General features: G+C 39.2%; 1 protein-coding gene across 50 annotated transcripts in view; it reads right to left on the bottom strand.

Moving 5' to 3' along the window:
* Nucleotides 1-19,546, bottom strand: part of DTNA (dystrobrevin alpha) — a 271,418-nt gene that overhangs the window by 64,905 nt on the left and 186,967 nt on the right. For 47 of the 50 annotated variants that reach the window (XR_013545373.1, XR_012086859.2, XR_013545374.1 and 44 more), the window contains 4 exons: nt 18,124-18,229; nt 15,375-15,541; nt 13,161-13,285; nt 2,747-2,827 (listed from right to left, as the gene is read on the bottom strand). Coding sequence is in view for 45 of the 50 variants with exons in the window: in XM_072998896.2 (XP_072854997.2) it covers nt 2,747-2,827; nt 13,161-13,285; nt 15,375-15,541; nt 18,124-18,229 (479 nt within the window). In the remaining 5 variants the exon portion in view is untranslated. Of the gene's footprint in view, nt 1-2,746; nt 2,828-13,160; nt 13,286-15,060; nt 15,542-18,123; nt 18,230-19,546 lie in introns of all 50 variants that reach the window. The other 3 variants (XM_078393727.1, XM_078393730.1, XM_078393728.1) reach the window with 1 other exon arrangement.

Genomic DNA, 19,546 nt, shown 5'->3' with positions numbered 1-19,546 from the left:
TACATCATGCGGAAGGCTGGACTGGAAGAAACCCAAGCCGGAATTAAGATTGCCGGAAGAAATATCAACAACCTCCGATATGCAGATGATACCACTCTGATGGCAGAAAGTGAGGAGGAATTAAGGATCCTTGTAATGAGAGTGAAAGAGGAGAGTGCAAAAAACGGTCTGAAACTCAACATCAAAAAAACTAAGATCATGGCCACTGGTCCCATCACCTCCTGGGAAATAGAAGGGGAAGATATGGAGGCAGTGTCAAATTTTATCTTCCTGGGCTCCATGATTACTTCAGATGGAGACAGCAGCCCTGAAATTAAAAGGCGCCTTCTTCTTGGGAGGAAAGCGATGACAAATCTTGACAGCATCTTGAAAAGCAGAGACATCACCTTGCCAACAAAAGTCCGAATAGTCAAAGCTATGGTTTTTCCTGTCGTGATGTATGGAAGTGAGAGCTGGACCATAAAGAAAGCAGACCGCCGAAGAATTGATGCCTTTGAATTGTGGTGCTGGAGGAGGCTCTTGAGAATCCCCTGGACTGCAAGGAGAACAAACCTATCAGTTCTAAAGGAAATCAACCCTGAGTGCTCACTGGAAGGACAGATCCTGAAGCTGAGGCTCCAGTACTTTGGCCATCTCATGAGAAGAAAAGAGTCCTTGGAAAAAACCTTGATGTTAGGAAGGTGTGATGGCAAGAGGAGAAGGGGACGACCAAGGATGAGATGGCTGGACAGCGTCTGCGAAGCAACCAACATGAACCTGACACAACTCCGGGAGGCAGTAGAAGACAGGAGGGCCTGGCGTGCTCTGGTCCATGGGGTCACGAAGAGTCGGACACGACTAAACGACTAAACACACACACACTTTTGAATTAAGTGTATAAAGTAACAAGGTAACATAAAGCCATGCCATTTTAACTTATTTCACCTCTAGTTGTCTATAAACAAGGTGTGTTTTGTTTCTTATGGGAAGTCTTTTTCAGTACAGTCTTGTTTTAAAACAATGCACATCTAAATGTGAGGCACTTTGTATTTTCTTCCAAGACATGGATTTTAAACATACAAACCACCACTATTTATCGAGCTTTTGCAGAGAAGAAAATCCCAGTGGTGTAGTAATATTGCACTGTTCCATTTGCATATGTGCTACTGTTGCTCTTCTCCGTGAAGAAACTCCACCCCTCTGTTTGCTCAGTAGCAATATTCACATGAGTGGAGTAATCTGATGTTACTATGATCAGGGCTTCAAAAATTTTAGAATGTCTCACCAGTCAGTCAAAATTTTCACCAGTCAGCATGACTGGACTATAGCCTTGCAATTTATTGGGATTGGGAATTACTGATTTATGCCCTCAGACTTGGGTTGCTTTATTACCTGCATGCCTGTTGAATCATGAAGCCTGTATTTTGAATGACTTTCTTTTGAATGTCTCCAGCAAAAATAAAACTGGAAGCAAAAGTGCCCAGCCTCTTAAGGAGCCACGGTTCCCTCCTTGTTCAGTTGAAATTGGGAGCAGGGAATCTCCATATTCTCCAGCATGGGACTACTCTACATTCTCCTGCAGAGCTATATCTCTATGTGCCGCTCGAACTCTCTGCTTGTGAGAAGAAGGCTGTTTTCCTTTTCCAATGGGAGGGAGGAGGGGAGGACTGCAGGATTAGAAAGAGAGAGAGAGTTGGGCAGAGGGTAAGGAGGCAGGGAGCTGTGGCTCATCAAGCAGCATTTTTCTTCTCATGGAGATGCAGACTCCATGAGCAGACTGGTGGACAAGTGCATTTTTCAAGCCCTGACTATGATGGTAAGACTTTATTCTAGCACATGCTAGAAATATTATATTGCTATTCCAATAAGCCACACTTTGAGGGGAAATGAAAAATGACCTTAAACAATCTTTCCTCTCCCCTCCCTCCTTTTCTGCACTTGATTCAAAGACTTTCTGATTTGTTAAGTCCCAGATTCCTGTGATGTCCAAGCCAGGAAACTGTGATTTAAGTGTCCCCTACATTAGCTCAATGAGTTAGGTAGCTGGCTGCAGAACCAGAGATTTGCAGGTTGATCCCCCCCAACTTTGCATCCAAAGAGAAGAGCCAGTTTGTGTCGCCTTGGATGAACTGCACAGTTCCAGGATACCACAGAAAAGGGAATAGTTAACCACTTCTCAGTATTCTAGAGCTAGAAAATGCTGGAAAGGTTGCTATGTCAGAATTGACCTGAAGGCACATTATTATTATTACAAATCAAGATTGCAAAATATGGTTTGTAATGCTGGTTTGCAAGGAGCACTGAAACCACAGTTTCAGTCTCCTCTTAAGATAGATTTGAGGAGGAATGGGGTGCGGGGGAAGAGGGATGTGTATGAGATTCTAGCCCATTTCTTTTCCAGAAAACCATTTGAGTGAAACTGTTAAATTTGTGCACATATTATGCCTTTACACAGAGAATGGTCAGAAGGCATACGATGCATCAAAACTGTTGAAGGAAAGCAGGTTTGGAAGATCCCTTGGGAACTCTGTATGTATACTTCCATGAGGTCTATGACTGAAAAGAAAGGTGGGGTGTAAGTGTAATAAATAAATACAATTTTGTTTCTTATTTTAAACCATTTTTAAAACCCAATCATGAAAAAATTTAGGGCAATCTTGTCTCTGTTTTCTGCCACTTTCATTATGATATTAGAGGCTGAAATATAAAATAAAAGGACATGTTTAATTGCTCCATCTGAAAAGGAGTAATTAGGAGGAAGACTCACCTTCTGTTTGTGAACGGGCTTCCTGAGGGAACAGAGTGGGAGAACAGTGTATCATTCATGCTGGTGACCGGTCTGGGAGGCCTTGAAAGAAAATTCAATACTTCAGAAAATGTTTTTATATATGTATTATGCAGCAGCAAATATAGACTCTTGATACATGCAGATGCTATCAATCAGCAAATTACGTAATCTACTTTTTTTTGTGGGGGACTAAGAAAAATAATTTCAATATGCGGTGTTTTCCACAAAGCCTACAGAAATGCTCTTAAAAATAGAATACAGAATCCTTTCAGCAACTTTCAAATTGTTTATACATATCATTTATTTCTCATTGGTCTAACATTCTGTAACAAGAAATACTGCCCTGTTTTTGAAAAAAATTACCAGTCATGGTATTGAAGGAGAGTGGGATTTGTAGTCAGGGAGAATGAGAGAAAATGGAGTCTGTTAGGATTCAAAGTGAAAGGAGTTGAAGACATGGGAATGAGGAAAAGGCTGGGAGGCTGTTTTTCCTAATTTACAGCCAGGCTGGTACAGAATGAATCCTGATAAGATTGCAAGGACAAAGAGGCCCCAGTGCCAAGACCCAACAAATTCCTGTCTAATTGGAATGAAGATAACCCACCAGCATCTCCATGAGAATTGGAGGCAGAGTGAGCAGTTACGCCTCTTTGAGTTAATTGGTTTACAGTCATGAAGAAGGAGGTCCGAGGAATGTAGAAAATGGATGATGGGTTATGTTTGATAAGAGACCATTTTGTGGAAAAGAACTTTTTCCTGAGAGAAGTTCTTGATGGTTTGTGTTACAGTGTGGTCTTGACTTAAGAACGGCTCGAGTTAAGAACATTTTGATTTAAGAACCATTCTCATAGGAAAATATTGACTTGACTTACATACTTAGATTTGAGTTACGAACTGAAAAAAAACCATGTGGGAGGCAGGGAGGGTGCAAAATTTGAACTTTCAGTTAACTGTTGGCCAGTGAAAAGGGTGCCTGTCTGCTTCCTCACTCCTCCCAGCGTTTAGAGAGTGGATTGGGAGACAGTCTTCAGACTGCCTGGTACTGCCTGGACTGTATTTTCCCTGCCTTCCCTGAACCTTTCTTGACCTAAGAAAAAAAGAAACAAAATATCCCCCTCTAGTGGTCGAAGGCAGAATAGCAGCTTCCCATTAGTTTCTATGAACGGAAAAGAGCAAATACGGATCAAATGGTTTTCAATGCATTTCTATGGGAAATGCAGATTTGACCTGCAAACTTTTTGACTTGAGAACCGCCTTCCAATACGGATTAAGTTCTCAAGTCAAGACCCCACTGTATATAGCTGAACGGAAAAAGAATGTAGCATGGTAAAAAAAGGAGGAGGTGTGGCTAGCCCACCTTAGCTCAGTGTTTAGTGTTTTAATGGGAAGTAGTTGTTGTATTTAACTATGGTAATCCTTTGAATATGTTTTTATGCTAAGCTTAAGCAAACAAATTGTTTCTATGAAACTATATTTTCTTAATAAAAATAATTATAAAAATTCCAACTGAGGACTAGTCTCTTGGACCAGCAGGGTTTGGCTAAATCCAGAGGAGTGGTAAAGGCCATTGATTAGCTACATAGAGAAGTCCTATTTAAATGAGCTGTTGTGAGTTCTAAGGAATCACAAAGCCCATGTTGCAATACTTGCAAAGTGCTGAGTAAAGTGTTGTTTAAGGGTCAGGCTTGTTCAAGGCACAGATGCTATGAGCTGCTGAAGGTTGAGGATTTGCCTCAGCGTAAAGTAGTAGATTTGGGGGCTGTGGAACTCCCTGCCCAAAGGCCATATGCTCCTTAGGGAGACTTGAGCATCATAATACCCACTTCTTTCCCTCAAGTGATTCAATTTCTGTTGAAACAACAAGCAGATGGCCATGTGTAGGTCTCTTTAAAGTTGATCTGTGTGGATAATCCTATCTAGCCAGCTCTTCGTATGTAACAGATCACCAGGCAGGGCTTTGATTTTTCACCATATCACAGGAAATAGTCTTGCAAGTAAATTTGCTATGGCAGGGGGAGGATCAGAGGACCCATTTGGTGAAAGATTCGTATAAACTACCTTCCACTGAAAGTAAGTATGTGCAACTTGAATTTCAAGCAGCCAATATACATTGGACCCTCAATTTATGGAATTAATCCATATTGGAACTGTGGCTGCAGGTCAAAAATTCTGTAAGTCGAGGGTCCATTTCCCATAGGAGTGCATTGAAAACCATTTAATCTGTTCCAGCCAAAGAAAAAATATCCCGGGCTTCCAAAGCTGCACCCACTCCCCTCTGCCTTCCATCCCCACTGTCCTCTGCCTCCGTGGGGATGGGAGGCAGAGGGCACCAGGGACAGAAGACAAGAGGCCAGTGGGTGCATCTTTCTAAGCCCTGAAAGCTGGCAGTGGGCACGGAGCACTTTTGGGCATATTGGCTTTAGGGGCTTAGAGAGGTGCACCTACTGGCCTCTTGTCTCCTGTCCCCGGTGCCCTCTGCCTGAGGGTACAGGAGACAAGAGGCCAGTGGGTCCACCTTTCTAAGCCCTGAAAGCTGACAGCGGGTGCAGAGCGGCTTTTGGCTTGCAGCTTTGGAAGCCGGGAAGCCGAAAACCGCTCTGCACCCACTGTCAGCTTTTGGGGCTTAGAAAGGTGCACCCACTGGCCTCTTATCTCCTGTCCCTGGTGCCCTCTGCCTGAGGGTGCCCACTGCCCTCCCGCCCTTTCCCCCGCCTTTTGTAGGTCGAAGCTATGGCTGCAAGTCGAATTAAAATTTTGCGGCTGGAGCTTTTCGTACCTCAAAATTTCTGTAAGTAGGGACCTCCATAAGTCAAGGGTCCACTGTACTGGCACTTGCTATTATGAAATGTCAGGCCATCAAGGATTATAAATGAATATTTACTACTTTTAGCAGTATATTTGTGATACATGTTTGTTTTGAACATTCAGTTGGTTTTCCCTTAGCCTTGAGGTGTTTTATTCAAGTAGCAACGAAAGGGGTGGGGAAGTTCAATTATCATAAACTATCCTGAACTTTTTCTTTGTGACAATAATATTCTTAATTTGTGTTCTAAAAAGAAAATTGCTCAGGAACACTTATTTACAAATATGATTAGTAGCACACTAACTGTGAATAAAGAACTGGGGCCCTTTCACAGAGGAAATAAACATATAGAGACCCATTTTTGAAAGCAGAAAACCTCTTTATATGGGATTCCAATATATTAGCCCTAATTTATTATTTCACTCATCTGCCTCAGAAGCTTTAAAAATTATTTGTGGGACAACATACATGGCACTGGAACACTGAGCAGAAACCTTACCCACAAATGCTAGCAAATTTCACATTGAAATTAATATAGTGAGGGCAACATGCTTGAAATTCAGTTCACAAAGAATGACTCCCATGGTGACATGCAATACCAATGAGAACACCATAAAACGAGAAACAGTCCTGATATGTGACCTCTCACTGCACATTTTCAGAAAGGTTAGGGGAAGTAACAATGCAGCATCACTTCCAACACCGTTCAGGCATTATTTTATTTGTGCCTTAAAGAGGTTGCATTTGTATTTTGAACACTTACATTGTAACACTGCCTAATACTTTTCTCAGTGGAGGCAACTTACATGGAGAAAGAGCTATATGTATGTGCTACACCAGCATCTATTGTGCAAAAGCCAAGTTTTGGAACTGAAAAGACAACTAAATTGGCTTTTTCAGTTCGGGAAATGTCAGCAGGAACTAAGGGACCATTATCATTTTTGAGAAAACTTGTTTTACTTCTTTCTGATTCTTGAACTCTAAGTCCTAAACTCTGTGTTCGCTGCTCACATAGGGTTCAAGAAGCGATGGGGACACAGGTGCCCATGTAAAGCCTACCTCTGAAACTTGTGGCATGCCCAGCACTGTCACAGACTCTATGAAGTTTTGAAGAGGGCATCGTAACAGTGCTTGGTTGCAGGCAGTTACACAGCTCCTGTGATTATGAAACTTGGCAATGCTGGGTTATAGAACCATTGACAGACTCTTGTACTCAACAAGTGAAGTCCATAATTCTGCTGGAGTTGAGAGAGTTTACGGTGTGGGGCTTACATGTGCGACACATCCATCTCCCTACACAGGTAAACACTGGCACAGGACTCTAGAATACCATATTGAATACTTCACCTCGCTTTGATCTAGAGCAGTGCTTCCTAACCTTGGGTGCCCAGATGTTCTTGAACTACAACTCCCAGAAATCTTGGCCACCACAGCATAGATAATACTTTTAGTCCAAGAACAACTGGGGATCCAAGGTTGGAAACAACAGATCCAGAGGAAGACCAGAAATCTAATGTCCAAAATTTTGCCAGTCTTGCTTAAACATCTGATTGGCTTGAATGTCCCCCTTTTCTCCCGTGTTTGGGTCCTGCATTCTCTGTGATTAGGGAGGGAGGAAGGGTGCTCATTTGTTGGGTCTTTTTTCTATATTCTCTAAATAACAGGATCTTGTAGGGACTTGAGAGAATATGTTGAAGGAAGAAGAAAAAAGTCTCAGAGACACAAAGTTGCCAGCAAGTTCTATCTGATCGCCAAGTATTTCCGATACATCTTCCATCAACAATCTAATAGTCATAAGACTTGTTTCACTGTCTCAAAAATGTATGAAGAGTTAATGCTTTACTTACCAGGTATCTCTTTTGCAGCCAAAGTAAAATTAAAAAAAAAATAAGATGAAATATTTTATTTGAAAAAATTGCTAAAGACAAGAAAATTCTACCTGTTTCATGGATAATACTCTGATCTTACAGGCAGTAGATCTGGGATGACAGTAGTCCTATTGTGTGTCAATTTCACAAGCCATTTAACTAGTTATTCCAATCTAACTGCACAAGATCAGGACAGTTGTCATATTTTTTCATAATAACTAGATGATTTTGTAAAATTCATAAAATATATACACACAGAGAGCTACCATTCATAAGGTTCCCTTTCTCAAATACCAACAGTATGACATAGCACTTGAAATATACCTATGCAACTTAATGCAGCTAAATATGCCTTTAAATAATATATGTCTGTTTCCAGCCCCGGATACAAGTATTGTATGATATTTATTTATGCAATGGAACTCATCCCTCCTCTCCTCTCCCCTGTAGCCCCTTTCCAGCTGCTTCAGAGAATAGGTACTCCAGATTTTGAAGGCACATGTTGGGACTGTGGAGAGATGGAGGAATCAATTGCCTCTTCATTTCGCTGACAGTTGTTCTGGGTAATTCCAGTTTACCATTAACCACTGATAGAAGTCACTCTTTCAGTGAGTAATGGTAAACTGGAATCACCAAAACACTGATCAGATCATAATCTAACGGGGACTCACCCCAACATACCTACTATGGCTAGCTTATTCCACTGATGGAAAGCAAATAGTTAAACTATATGGCTTGCTTACAGCAGTTATAGCAGTTATTACATGGCATTCAACAAAGTTTGAAAATACTTATGTGGATAGGAACTCGGTATCGGTAAATACCACAATAAGACCTGTGCAAAACGCAAGTATAAATGCAGAAATCATTGTATAAAAGATGTGTGTGCTTACTAAAAGCGTTTGCTGCAGGCTAGGAGAAGACTTTGCTAGCATGACGTCTACCATTAAACGTGGTTATAAATACCCTTTTGCTTGGATGCCTGCCTAGAGCTGTTTTTCATGATACAGTTTATCTTCCATTACATTTGAGAAATCAAAACCACTCTAGTAAGAAAAATTTCTCAAAGACTTCATGTAATGAAACTTTCCCTTCTCATTTATGTCACCTTTCTTTCTGTATCATTGTTTTTAAATCTTTTCACTAGAAAAAAAAAAGACACATGGATTTGGAGTTAAGGAAGAGAAAGGTATCTTATGGTCAAAATAGACCAGATTGCTGGTTGTTCTTATAAGGGGTATAAAAATGTGGTTAATTTCCTTTTACAAATCTATATGCTTTCTTGTAGTGAAGCATATTGGCTGCAGCCTAGGTTACACTAATTGTGCTTAAGGCTATAATCTTTTGCATGCTAAATTCCAATAAATAAACACAAGGAAGGCTGCATCTCCCTTTGAAAACAAGGGACGGGGATCAGTCACAAATTCTTTCATTAGTTTTGAAGGGATGTATATAAATATTCATATTTCATATAAAGATACAGGTTTAAACAAAGCCTTTTGGTCAGAGTGGTTTATTCTAAACACTAGTTAAAACAAACAAGAATTTTATGATTCATTTTAATTTCATTTTTATTTTTCATGTGGAAATATATTAAATATGAAAGGGTTCCCTTTTAGGATCATTCCTATCATGCAACAGGATGAGGTCCTCTGCTTCAGGAAGAACCATGCATGGGGAGATGGAAATATATTACTCATTTACTTAATTCAGTTTATTGATTTATGTTGTGTTTCTCTCAAAACTATCATTCATGATAGCTCATACGATTAAGGAAAAAGGTACAAAAAAGTTATAAATGTTAAAAGTCAAGTAAACAAATGTTATTATTAAAACATGAATTAAAGGCATTTTATACAGACATACATGAAAAAGCATCGCATCCACTCATTAAAAGTCCCTTGCTCTGTTAAACAGCCAAATGTGCAACTGAATAAAAAGATCTTTCCCAGATAGCAGAAAGATGACAAGACTCAGAAGCCACAGAGTCTCCCTTGATAGGGACCTGAAGAGCCTGTCAGCAGCTACTGAGAAAGTTCTCTCCTGTCCACACCAAATCCATCTCTGAGGGTGGTGAGGCTAACAGAAGGGCCTCCTCTGAAAATTGCAGAACCCAGGCAGGCTCCAGGTAAGCTCATATGGGACAATACTATTCTTCAGATAGCCTGGATTCCTCTCGTAGAAGGATTTATGGCTGGAAGTGGTATCTGAATGGCAAAGGACTTTTTTTTTTTGCCCTTAGGACTAGCATGGTAGCCATAGGGCTATGATTCAAACAGGATTGAACATACCATAATGCAGGATGAAGTGGCTGTCTCAGATAGCATGATGTCATGAAAATACATCAGACTCTCAGATAATAATTTACTGTTACATTTTTACTGACAGGGATGGGAAAAGATGCTTGTGGAACTTGATTGAGTTTGGGTATGATACGACTTGGGAAGTGGGGGCATTTTTCCTCAGGCAGCAACAAGTCTTGAGCGAATATTGCCATTGTTTGATAAATTCTTTTTATGGTCAAAATATTAAATACACATACCCTTTGCACATATGAGCATTACAGTAGATATACATTGCAATGTACATTCCCACCTTCTATATTACTAAGAGACCATCAGTTCCACACTGTCCCCAAGATTAAAATACCTTTTTTTTGTGGCTTTGTATTCATTGAAAGGTCACATGGAAAAATTTGCAGACACACTATACCTTAAAATTTGCCCAACTGCAGTAATAACCTTCTATTAATATCCTATGGCTCACAATTCCAAACTACAGTACAGTGGTGCCTCGCTTAATGATTACCTTGTTAAATGACAAATCTGCTTTATGATAAGGTTTTTGAGATTGCAATAGTGATTGTAAAATGATGTTTGGATAAAGAAATTCCGTTTGATGATGATCAGTTCCCTGCTTCAGGAAACGATTTTTCGCTAGACGATAATTCTAAAGCAGTTGATTGGCGGCTCTAAAATGGCCGCCCGCTATGCAAAATGGCTCCCCGCTGTGCTTTAGGACAGATTCCTTGCTTTACAGGCACGAAAATGGCCACCCTGTGGAGGATCTTTGCTGGATACTGAGGTATTTAGCCCATTGGAATGCATTGAACTGGTTTTCAGTGCATTTCAATGGGCTTTTTTGTTTCGCTTGACGAGGATTTTGCTTAATAGCGATTTCAACGGAACGAATTATCCTCGTCAAGTGAGGCACCACTGTATATCAAGAATAAATCAGAGCAATTGTTTGCTTTTGAAATCACTTCCCAGTTTTATTTGGGAAAAATTATTTTATTTATTTAGTCTTTAGCAGACTGTTCCCGCTTAAGTGGCTGAACCTTTAGCCTCTTCTGTTCTGCCATCTAAGAAATCAAATCTTATCATTTCAAACCAATGTTCTTTGCAGGTGTCAATTTAATTTTGAAGTTAATTCTAAAGGAAGAGGCAGGTTTGGAAATCACTAGTTGTTATGCTTAGACAAATAGTGCACTTCAGCTATTTAACACAGCTTCTGCTAAAAATTTCATCATAGACATTCCATTTATTAGTACAATTCACTGATTAGCCTCATAATAACAGCTCATTTCTTTAGAGTGATCTTAGCAATCAGAGCACAGTATTTAATATCTGTATGAGATTCTTCATGTCAAAGCAGGCTAAGTGACTTCCAACAGTGAAGCCATCCACAGACAATCATTATATTATGTCATATTACTTGTGCTTCCTGCATCACACATGCAGTAGACAATGAAAAAGACAGACTGATTAGCTGCACATTGTAAAGTTTTGACTTAAGTTAAATGAAACATGGAACATCAAAATAAAGCTCTGTGACAAAGAGACGAACTATTTAATACTCATTGCATAATGGGAGAATTGGTTGCTATGTATGTGACTTATACTTGAAATGGTTTCATTGTCTCTCTTTTAATGCCCAGACTCCTCCTGATTTTCTCTGCAAGTGCAAGATTCTCTAGCACTGCAAGAATGAGACACTTGGTCTCCCTTTTTTGCCCTTTCACCTGCTTTTTTGCATAAAATTACTTTGTACAGAAAATATTTTGTATTACCTTGTAAAAGTTAGAGGTTATCCTGTGCAAGTTTCCTTCCTCACCTCCCAAATGTGACATCTTGATCTACTGCAAAGACTGGTCTTTGTGCTCCTGTCCTCCCCTGCCACCTGAATCAGATTGCATTTCATGATGGGCCATTATAGGCCATTACAAGGTCATTAAAGAGGAACTGTCCAACAATCAGAATCTGATAGTCATGGTAGCTTTATCACAGAAGCTGTTGTTTCTTCTGTGTTCCATCCTTCCTATTCATAAGTTTAACAAAAGCATCTTATGAAAGGCTTCAGTGGCCCTCTAAATACAAACCCACCCACATACAATTTCAGGGGTGTTTCCCCCCTTTTTGACTGGATAATTCAGTGGATTGGGTATCTGGCTGTAATGAAAGTGAATAAGTCTGGGAGGTAGGATCACTTCTGGATTTCAGCACATTCTTAATTTGGGATCTGGCAGTACTGGTGGAGAAATTCCATTCCCAAAATATCTACGATTAGAAATTGTTTTCCATGCCTACATCAAACTATTTTGCACAGGATAATGTCTCATTATGTCCAAAATAAAGTGTGTACAATAGAGGTAAATTCTGTGCATTGCACAAAAACAACACATTAAAAAAACTATTATTGGAATTACCCTTGTCAGAATGATTCTGTCCATAATCTGATTATCTGAAAGTTTGCATATACCTGAGCGCACTTAGATATTTAATTGTGTATTTAAACATACTACAGAAATTTTATTACTTCAATGACTTAGAGGAAAATCTGCTTCATTATCAGAGGCCAAGGGGTACATCACTTGGGACTGCACACAGGGAACCATATAAATAAATGATTGTATCTAAATTTTAAAATAGTTATTGGCACATATAGAAATATATATTGATGGAAAGGCTTTTAGCTGTGCTTTTTCTATGTCAAAGGAATGTTCTGAAATAAGAAGCACCCCCCCACACACAAAAGCTTATCACTTGAATTACCTATAAATCTAACACAACTTGCTAATAAAAGTAAGTTTTTCTTGCAATGATTTTTCTTCTAGTTGACCAACATATCTATCAGATCTTTTAAAAAAAACTTATAGTTGGCATAGAGGTCTGTAGGTCTTCTGAGGTTCTCAACACTGAGAACATTCTTTGTACCTGAGAAGTTGGGAACGATTTCTCATTCCAAATCAATCCACCAAGGACCAATAACTTGAAAATTATTTTTAGATTTAGAAAAATAACATCAGTTTTCTCATTTTCTTTTCTAAACTTGCTTTACTTTCCCTCTCTTGAAGCCAAATTAGTGCTGAATCAAATTAAACAATGTGTCCTGCTAAATTTAGGATGTGCTAAACTGAAATCTAGAAAAAGCTCTCCAAAATGTGCCATAGTGATACTTGCATAATGATTTAACCAAAGCATTTAGTTAAAAAACCAACAAACTTGTTTGTTTTTGTATGTCCTCCTTGACTTTTCAACATTACAAAGGTGAGCTATGTATGGTAAATCCATTCTCTAATGGCACGTTTTACTAGATAACATTATTTACTGAGAAGTCCCATAAAATCAGGTATGAAGAAGTCTCTGTTGCTATATCGCAACACCAGGATAAATAGCAGATTGTCTTTAAAAAGGGCATTACCTCCAGAGTACACAATACTTACACAATATGAGCCAAGTTTAGTGGTTTTTCAGGCTGGTCTGGGAACATTGGATGCAAAGGTTCACGGCTGGAAGCACAACTTAAAGACTTGCTAAGTGCATTAGTTAGCTTCTTAGCAGGTGATTTCTGGGAGGAACAAGGAAGGTAAAGGTAAATTTGGGCAGTTAACATTTTAATTGCTTCTATTAATACAAAACTATGAGGAGGGGAAACACAATGGTCTACAATGTTATAAGTATATCCTCTACACAAAGCCCACCCATCAGCTGAATTCAATATCACATTCTGAGTTGTTTTTCCATTCTTAGAAATCTATCCAGTATTTTTACAGAGGTTTTAATGTCCTTGGAGTGATCCTGAATTTAAATGTACAGTATACATTTCCTGATTCATCTTGCCTCTCCCCTCTGAGGGAGCTGTGCGGGAATAATATATATATATTATTCCTGCACAGCTCCCTCAGAAGGGAGATGCAAGATGGGTAAAAGAACAACAGATGACGGGCCTCTGTATTTTTAGACTAGCCATTGCTTCTTTTCCTCATTTTGCATGACTAGGTGTAACCAGTGATTCGTTCAGTCTGCAGTCTCCATTTTATAACTGAATCCCTCACCGCCATTACACGTGGCTTAATTTATTGACTTTCCTGTTTGTACTCTCATCCCCTATTTGAAGAGTAAGAAAACTTTGGCCATTGAGATCCTTTGGTTTGTCACTTCCATCAGCCCCATAGAGCATAGCTAGTAAAGCATTGCTGGAGAAGTGCAGCTCCACGACATTTCCCACCACTTAACTATTGATACCACTTAGCCTGATGATGTGTTATTTAAAACTCAAAAGTCTACATGCTTTGGTTCAAAACAATTGCTCAGCTGTGGATTTTCTTTTGTTTTTCCCTGTAGTGCTATATTTTGTTTTTAAAGGAATATCTGGTTAGCCACTTATGGAAAAAATCAGACGTGGAACCTAGTAAACCTGACATTGTTAATTTTTTATATGACAAAAAAAGTGGGGGGACTTTGGTCATAAAAGTATTACAAACAAAGAAATATGTAACAATACTCCTCCTTTAGCGGCTTGTGAATGATATCCACATCAAAGAACTGAGAGTTCAGAAGCAGCTAGTAGAAACCATCTCTCATGGTATTTGATCCACTGAGTCATTTAACCCCTTAGATTTGCCAAATAGCAATCATAGCTCTTCATTTCTCAGTCTTTTTTTTGTTCTTTGACAATCTCAAATTTGAGTCATCAAGCAAATATAATATTTCTACTGTGATAGTTTCACTTGCATTCTTTCTAGTAATGCAGCTGAGGCATGAGTCACAGCAGTGATGAAAGGCTCCATTTTGACAAATGTCATCCCTCGCATCCATAGCCTGAGCCACATCCTAATTAAACCACAGTTCTTAAATAGCTTTTAGAGAACAACGCTGGTCAAATGGAATTTGTTGTTACAAAAATGTGTAACATCATATACAAGCTTGAACACATCAAATTTGGATTCAAATTTTTTTCTGAGATATAAACATGGAATGATACAGCTTATTATCTTTGTAGCAAATGAGGTAAAGTTATATGGTTTAACTTTGTGCAAAAGAGAGCATTCTGGAACACTTGAAATTATAGTGACTGATTATTACTGAATAAATAGCATGCCTACTTTTCTAGTGACTTTTTATAAATGGTTAAATGTAGTTAGAAAGTAGTTAAACAACTTTTTATAAATACCTTTAATAAAAGAGCTGAACACTATCAAAATCTTACATAGTTCTTTTAAGTTCTAGATTCTATTTAAATATAATAGTTTTTGAGGTTTATATCTCTTAACACATCAAGCAGACAATATGAGAGGAAAAAACAGTATATTTGACTATGTCCTATAAAAATGAACAACTTACTGTGCAAATAAGTTTTATATTCCAAGAACCTTCTGCAGCTGTCCTGATATCCAGTATAGAATAAACACTGCTCAAATCCACACTGGGGATAGCCACATTGTTCACTTCTTTCCTTTTTTCCTCTCAGAACTGACTGGGAGCAGGCACCATGGTTTCTCCATTATAGAGATGCTTAGCTAAACTGACAAAGTTGGTTTTCTAAATGTGGTTTTAGGGGAAATGATTTGGTCAGTTCCAATTCCCATCCTTGAGATTTTCTTTCTCTGACTGGTGAAGTTCAAAGAGTCTGCAGCAATTCATGAACCTTCCCTTACCCATGATGTGTATTCTTTCATTTGGTGCTGGTTGCTATGGGAACCACTGGCATGTCCCCTCCAGAAGCAATCTTGACAGAGCTGGTAATTGTGACACTGCTGGCATCGATAGCGAAATCCCATCATGCTCTCGCTATGGCAGTAGGAACACTCAACAGGGTGGAAGACTACAAGGGAGATAAATTTACAAACAAAACAGAACAAACAATCAGTGCACTATTACAAGTGAGGCCACTCACAGGACCTCTTTTTATATGTGATGATTTTTAGCACCAAATGTTATTTTGAAAAATTGTCTGAAATTTGAAATGCTTCCCATGTTTTCCCCAAGATAAAACAGTATATTATTATTGAAGAGAAAAGATCTTCTAGCATAAGGAGAACTAGCAAGGCAAAATGGGGAAGAATAAAATAATATATTGGGGGAAATATACTTCAGTTAATTGGAAAAGGAAAGACAACAGCTTGTAGCCTGATCCTATGATAAAGTGGCATTCTTAACCATCTTGAAATGACACTGCAAGTTCACAAAAGTCTGTGTTTTACAAAGTCAGAAACCAAGCAATGGAGCAGGGAGCAACTTATACAGGTCACCTGGTCTTACATGTAGTCGCACTTGAAAGCCTTGCATAATTTCTGAGTACTAGAAAGAAGAATTGGAAAAGAAGCAAAACCTCAGCATGATCACCAAGAACTTATTTCACTAGTGTCTGATCTGACCATTCTGTACAAGCTCTCCAGCTGCCTGAGGGAAGATAAGCATGAACCCCTTACACACAGGCGCCACTATATTCAACAGAATGCAGGAGGCATAATAGAAAGAGGCAGAGAACTTTGGCAGGGACTTTGACCCTGCTACCACCTCCCTGCATACCCCATATGCTCCCTGGCTAGGTCCGGGAATAATATCTTGCCTTCTGGTTCTCAGGGCCAAGGCGTTATAATTATTAATAATTATGTCTCATCAAGTCAATTCTGACTTATGGCAACCCTTTCCAGGGTCTTCTAGGCACTATATTCTCAGAAATGGGTTTACTCATTCTCTTCTTTTTGAAGCACCTTGGGACTGTGTTGACTGTCCAAGGCTACACAAACTGGCTCTGCTGCTAGAAGACACAACAGAGAAGCAAATTCTCAACTCACTGTGCTATCTAATCAGCATGGGAGAGCAAAAAAGTTGCCTGGACACAGGCAATGTCCTTGCTTACCCCTTGAGGTGTTCAACCATATTATGCTAAATAAGCTATGCATTATTCATGTTCTATGCTGATGTGGTTGAGAGGTGGGGCCACTAGAGATGTTAAAAGGTGGATCCAGAGAGTAGAGTTCAGTCAGAATTAGAGAGAGTTTGAAGAGAGAGGGAGGGAGAGAGTTAATCTGAGGAGTGATTAGTCTGAGGAGTGAATAGTAACTTGTGAGATTTAAATAGAAGATTGATGCTTGATGAACCTGAAGTAAATACTTATGAATTATTAAAGAAACATCTGTAATTAACAAACCTGTTTTAAGAAAAAGTAAAAACTGAATGGACCTTCATCTTTCCTAAGTAAAGTACGTTGATTTAGCGATCAGCTGGTGGCAGTATGGGAAAAGGTGTTTGGTTTGCCTTCACATGCTCTGTGGTTGGAAGACAAACAGGGGCCGCGAGGGGCAAACATCACACCCCTCTTCATAACAACTTGGCCCAAAAGATAAGGTGTTATTCCCAGAGTAGCTGAAGATTGTCAGGATTTGCAGGTGGGTTGTGCTGGAGAGGAAGGCATATTTGCTATCCCATTCTCCTCCATCTCCCATCTCCCTCTGAATATTATGGGTCCAGGGGTTGCTCCTCAGACAATGAGTGTTGTGGAGCTCCTACTGTCTTTCCCTTTGTTCTCCTCCACCTCTAATGGGTGTTGTTGGAATGGAAGGTGGTCCTTGGCCAAGCTATGCCAGCAGACAGTGGTATGAGGAGAAAAAGGTGAGTGTTGACAGCAGATAGCTCAAGTAGCAGAGACCGACTTGCAGCAGTAGGTCTGTCAGTGGTTCTAGGACTCTACCATCTCCCTTTGGCTAAGGCTAGTCTTGTGCCTAGCTGAAAAAAAAGTGAGTCAGAGGTTCATATTTCACAGTGCATTCAATCTACCTTTAATATGCTTCTAAGATGCAGGTATTTTAAAATGCCAATAGAATCAGCAGGATGTATGTGATACTTAATGGGAGAAGCACATGGATGTAACAGGACTCTAACCCTGTCCTCTCCTTCTGTTGCTCTGAGGAAAAAATCTCTTCTGAAGTTCCCAGTGTTTCAAAATGTAGAAAAATACTAGTAGATGACTTTCCCCATCCATCACTTAGGAAAAAAAAAGAGCCAGTCTCTCTCTGTAGAAGTTTGGACAAATTAATGCAACAAATGAATATAGGTAGGATGCATTGTTTCATTCATTCTTCCTGAAAAGCTACAATGTAATTGCAAATAAATACATAAATAATAAGCACAGCACACACCTTCCTGTTAGAAAAAAATGTAAATGCACTCTTCTTTTCCCATGTCCATCTGACAACTATTTCTTCTGTATTTCATCCTGTTCTAATCCTATCTGATCAAGCTAAAAGGATGAAAAGATTAGGCACACAAATTGGCACCATACTCTTAGCCTCTCTTCTTTTACAATAGCAAAGTGGCCAAAACGTCTGTTTAGAAAAATGTAATGAATGACTGTGAACTACACTGAAATTCCAGTTCCTACTCATGTTGTGAACTACATACCATTCTCAACATTTGCCAATCGATGCAGAAGTGGTAACCAGACCAGACACTGTGGTGGAGGGTCAGACATTAGAGTATCCAAGAAAGCATTCAGTGTGACTTTCTTCTGTTTAAATGAACAAAGCAGAAATTAATACACGTTTAAAAGGGGATTCAAATTCTTTCAGGAGAGAAAACATGCCCATAGGGATGGAATAAAAAAAGTGAAAGAATGACATCTTAAACTTTTAATTAATGAAAGAATCATACTGTCCTGTATTTTACAAATGGGAAACATAATGTCAGATGAAGAAAAATCCAACAGTTCTTGGCTGAAATCCTGTTTATGCAGCTATCTTTTACTTCCAAAACATCACCGTGGCTGATGATGTAGGTCAGATGAGGCTGCTGGTGTCATGTGATGTTCTGGAAATAAAAAACATCTGATTCTCTACCAAAAGTCCCAAAGATCCCACAGAATCCCTTTTGTTGTAGAAAGTCACGGGGGGGGGGGGCGCGTGGGATGGGTGATAAGTCTTTTTTTTAAAGCCACCACCAGGAAAATCATCCTGGTGGCATCCATGGGAGCATCAGGACCTTCAGGGCAGGAAAATCATATTTTTTTTTTATTTCTGAAAAAGTGTCATGGTTGATGCCATCACCAGCCTTATATGATGTAGCTGCACCTACAGGGTTGGAATCGCTGTCTTTCAGATCAGTCCTACTGATTCAATTATGTTGAGGAATCATAGATCAGTGTTATATAACATATTTTGCATTTTCAGAATCTGAGGTTTAGTCTACCACTCAGGTTAGGGTGGACAAAATACAATCCAGAGGGTTCATGGAGCTCCAAGTTCATTTTTGGAGCTGCTGGATGCCCTCCCTCACATTGGATTTTGTTTTTGTTTTTTTTTTCCGAATTTTAAGAGTAATTTTATACTCCTGGAAGCTGGCAGGACTGGTGATTTTGCAATAAAAGAGGGTGTATGATCTCTTACCTAACCAACCCAAACTCACAACAATGAAACAGGAAGTACTTTCCAGCAGTATTCAAATTTGATTTTGTAAATTTTTTTGTTCATTGGGGTGGTTGGCACAGCCTTCAGTGAGTCCTGAGAGTAGTAATTGACTCTTGCTCAATTTTTGAACTAGGAGATCTTGGTGGCATAACAACAAAATAATACATAAGCAGCTATGTTGGCCAGTAAACACAAACTCCAAAACCTAAATTCTACATGTGAGCAACATCTGCTAAAAACACATTAAATTGTGAACAAGCATTCAGAGTCAGTACCCCTTCCTCATGTATGTTTTTACAAAAGGTTGGTAGTGGTGGGGAAGAAAAGGGGCAGAAAAGCAAGAACAGACCAGATCTTATACATTAAGAAAACATGCACACAACTTTGTACCTTTTTTAAAAAAAAATGTTTGGCCTAATAAA

Source organism: Pogona vitticeps, chromosome 4, assembly GCF_051106095.1.
Source record: "Pogona vitticeps strain Pit_001003342236 chromosome 4, PviZW2.1, whole genome shotgun sequence".
NCBI lineage: Eukaryota > Metazoa > Chordata > Lepidosauria > Squamata > Agamidae > Pogona > Pogona vitticeps.
This window is presented reverse-complemented; position numbering and strand designations above follow the sequence as displayed.